At 37.0% G+C, this 3,911-nt stretch overlaps 1 protein-coding gene across 1 annotated transcript in view; it reads right to left on the reverse strand.

Moving 5' to 3' along the window:
- The window catches only part of galnt14 (polypeptide N-acetylgalactosaminyltransferase 14), a 55,210-nt gene that overhangs the window by 36,622 nt on the left and 14,677 nt on the right, over nucleotides 1-3,911 (reverse strand). The window contains exons 2-4 of the mRNA XM_015404484.1: nucleotides 2,683-2,864; nucleotides 336-434; nucleotides 180-247 (exon numbers count right to left, since the gene is read on the reverse strand). Coding sequence (XP_015259970.1) covers nucleotides 180-247; nucleotides 336-434; nucleotides 2,683-2,864 — 349 coding nt within the window. The remainder of the gene's footprint in view (nucleotides 1-179; nucleotides 248-335; nucleotides 435-2,682; nucleotides 2,865-3,911) is intronic.

Genomic DNA, 3,911 nt, shown 5'->3' on the forward strand with positions numbered 1-3,911 from the left:
CAGCGAATCCAGTGAACCCGCGCCAGCTGATGAGCAGCCGCACGCAGCTTGTTCAATAAACTCGTTTTAAGCTTCACTGTCTGTCTCGTCTGAATTCTGGGTCCAAACCTCTGAGCTCCTGACATAACTTGCTGCTACCTTATTCAGTGTAGAAACAAGGAACAAATCCCAGGACTTACGGTCTGTGCTAAAGTCATCTATAAGGATGATTTCTTGAATAAGAGACGGAGGGCTTCGCATCAGGACACTAGAAGGAAGAGACAGAGCCATTAGATCACAGTGATAAATTATGCGTTTGGGTCATTGCACCAGTCTTAGTGGGGCCATTTCAATACCTTTTGATGGTGCGAAGTAGAGTAGAGCGAGCTTCATTGTGGAAAGTGATGATGATGCTTGTGGCAGGAAGGTCTGCATCATAGGTCAAAGATGCGCATCTAAAATTAGAAAAGAAAATGTAAAAAGGGATTAAATTTCTGTCACATTTGAGTAGCTCATCATCCAGCTGAAAAGCAGGGCAAAGCATGTTGAGCTGAGTCTCAGCCAGCTGTGATTAGCAGAAGTGGCCTCTTTGTTGCCATTAGTGACATGAAAATATCTAGTTGCCTGGCAACAATCGCACAGGTTTGGGACCCTTTTCTTCCCCAGTACCCGATGCCGGGGCCAGAAGACATGAAGCTGAAACCTCGTTCACAGCCAAACTCAAAATTCTTTCCACCCTCTTTACAGCAAAAGAAGCACCTTGTTTCTCATTCTGATTTCTAACATTCTGCCCCCAAAATAACACAGGCAAGCCTGTCCATCCAAAAAAAAAAAAAGAATAAATAAAAATAAAAATCTTTGCTTTTTAAACAATAGATATGGATAGAAATAATCATATATTGTTGTATCATTATATTTTAAATGAAATTAAATAAATATATAGTGAGATTTAAACAAATTTAAAAGGTAAATTATTCAACTATTAATTTATTGTGAATATAATAATATTCATTAGAACATTCATATTTATCTACTTCATTATATATTCCTTTTTGCTCTGCCATACAACTTGCAATAATTTTGAAGATAATACCACGACCCCTGAAATGGTGTCTCGCGCCCCCAGTGAGGTGTTCCTACTGTACCTCCACCTCGGGATCTCCTGACCTACATTTTCAGCTATGTAGGGAACATATGCTTATTATTTTATAAGGCTTCTGAACTCTTCAGAATGTGACAAAAACAACCGAAAAATGTATTTTCTATAATTTAAGGATGTTCAGGATTGAAGGTGAGTCATGGGCAGAAGGGTCCACTATCCATCAGAAGGTGAATATTTGACTTAAACAGAATCTTATTTTCATACGAGCAGATTATGGTAGCTTAAATGACAATTAGTATTTACACATAATAGTCATGAACTAGTTCATATGTGAACATTTTACGAAACTAACTATTTCTGAGAAAAAAAACAAGCCTATCTTTAAACATATAACATATTTATAGCACATTTAAGCATTGGTAAAGAGGACAAATGCTTCAAGTATGAGAAGCAGATGTATTTTTATCTTTAATTGTTCCCCATTGCACAGAAACATAAAGGTAAAGGTTAGTGGAAGTGACCCAGATGCATGAAACTGAAAGACAATAATAGTACCAACAATGATTAATACAATCGTCTTTTACTTTTCCTATGTTTAAAATCTCATTTATTTCACTTGAATAATTTTCAATACAAATACAAAATATGTAGATTAAAGGTATAGTGGATGATGTTCTTTTTTCGGGTGGATCATCAAAATAAGTGGTCATCATAATTATCAATCATTCTGGTGATATGTTTACGTGTTCGTCCCCATTTTCACTTACTGGTGGTGAGTCTGACATAGTGGAAATCTTTTTTCTGGAGAGTAAGTTTGTATAAGCATTGCAAACAGCAACCTTTAAACAGAGCCTGCATGAGGAGAAATGGGCTAGTGCATGCTGTTGCACGTGTTTAAAAGTTATTTCCTCTCAGGAGCGGGTTCAGGGTTGTGCACATTCATTTTTTTTTTTTTTAAGTGGAGAGGGCAGGTCTTTTCAAAAATTCGCAAAAAAATCCTCCACGATACCTTTAAGTAGAAAAAGGGGGGGAATTTAATAAAAAAAAAAACTCAAACGGTTTTTAACCAGTTGTTTGGTCGACTGAAGAATAGAAGAAATAGAAATATACAAAGTAGATAAGACAGAAGGAAGCACTGGTTGAAAAAAAAGAAACATAATTATGGATATTTATAAAGAAAAAAACAACAAAAAACTGGCAAACATATAAATCTGTACATATGCAATGCTTGTAATATCTTTAGAGTCCATTTTTATTTTCACCACATTTTAAAAGCCATGTATTCTTTCACCTCTCAGTTTTGCATAACTTTCTGTCGGTCTTTCACGTACAATCACAATAAAGGCAAGGAAGGTTTGGGGGTTTAATTTGACAAAAAAGTCGGACATGTTTTTGCTTGGAACTCTAATCAGTTTGGGTATCAGTATCTAAGGCAAAATCTCTTTGCTGATACTGATACTTGACTTTCTGGCAAGGGAGTTTATGAAACAAAACAATAGCAAGCTGGTAATTCAAGCTTAAAAGTTAAAACCTAAAGTTATCCGAAACTCACAAAATATTAGTTCCAGCAACACATAATCTAAAAACTAAAGCCTACTCACCTGTAGTGTCTAGTGTCTCGGATGGCCCGTTCACTGCCAAGACGGTCGCTCTCCTGCAGGTTAAAGGCATGCTCCCTGTATGGGTCATCCCCCGGTTTGAGCTGCTTGGCTGACAGGTAGGCCTTCTCATCAAAGCTGCCCAGCAGCTGGCTCTGCTGCTCCGTTCGCGGAGGCTGAGTCACCTGCAGACGAGGTCAAATTTAGCCCGTGAAAAGACAATAGAAGAGGAAGACATGCAAAAAACATATCCTATATGTGATTAACTAACATATAGGGGTGCACTGATTTATCGACCAGCCAATCAATCCATTTTCTTAATATTAGGAGATCTGTGATCGGCCGATACTTAGACATTAAAATCAACCTACCTCTGCAATGTAGAAAATCACTACACCCCTAATATGATGTTTGTATAGAATTTTAGTAGATATTCTAGGAATAAAAAAAATATAAACCTCAAATTTATTCTTAAGCCCTTCATAAAATGAATAAATAAATATTCCGTAAAAATTCAAAAAAATATCCACTGGACTTGGTTTCCACGATTTGAAGACGTTTCGCCACCTCTCCGGGAAGCTTTCTCAATTCAAATGTGAAATGAAAGCTTCCTGGAGAGGTGGCGAAACGTCTTCAAATCTTGAAAACCAAGTCCAGTGGATATCTTTTGAATTTTTACGGAATGACTATGACCTGGATGACTGAGAACCTTCATCAGCAGATTAAATAAATAACACTCAGAGGTAATTAGAAACTAGAATCCATCTGTGTGGAAATTAATTCTAAGCATAAATATAACTCACGTTTGAGAAGCTCTAAAAACTATTAATCAGAGAAGCAGCCAAAATAGTCAGGAGGAGATGCAGAGATCTAGAGCTCTTTTGGGGAATTCTAGCAACATCCCAATCAACTGACAAGCAGAGCATCACTGTTTAAAGGTACATGTGCAGTTTACCGCAAACCACGAAGGAAACATGATAAATTAGCCAGACAGGACAAAAGCTAGCTAACACTACACATCACCCCGGGCAAAAGACTTTAACACCCTGTTTGTAAAAAGGAGCGCTACCGCATGTCATTCATCCCTGCGGCAATCAGACTCTACAATGCAACACTACAACAGCAATAACTTGTGCAATGTATAATGTGCAATTACTATTTAATACCCTGTGCAATAAATGTTTCTTTATATTTGACACCCAGTGCAATGACTATATATATATATATATATA

Source organism: Cyprinodon variegatus, unplaced genomic scaffold (genome assembly GCF_000732505.1).
Source record: "Cyprinodon variegatus isolate N-32 unplaced genomic scaffold, C_variegatus-1.0 Scaffold1762, whole genome shotgun sequence".
In the NCBI taxonomy this organism is placed as follows: Eukaryota; Metazoa; Chordata; class Actinopteri; order Cyprinodontiformes; family Cyprinodontidae; genus Cyprinodon; species Cyprinodon variegatus.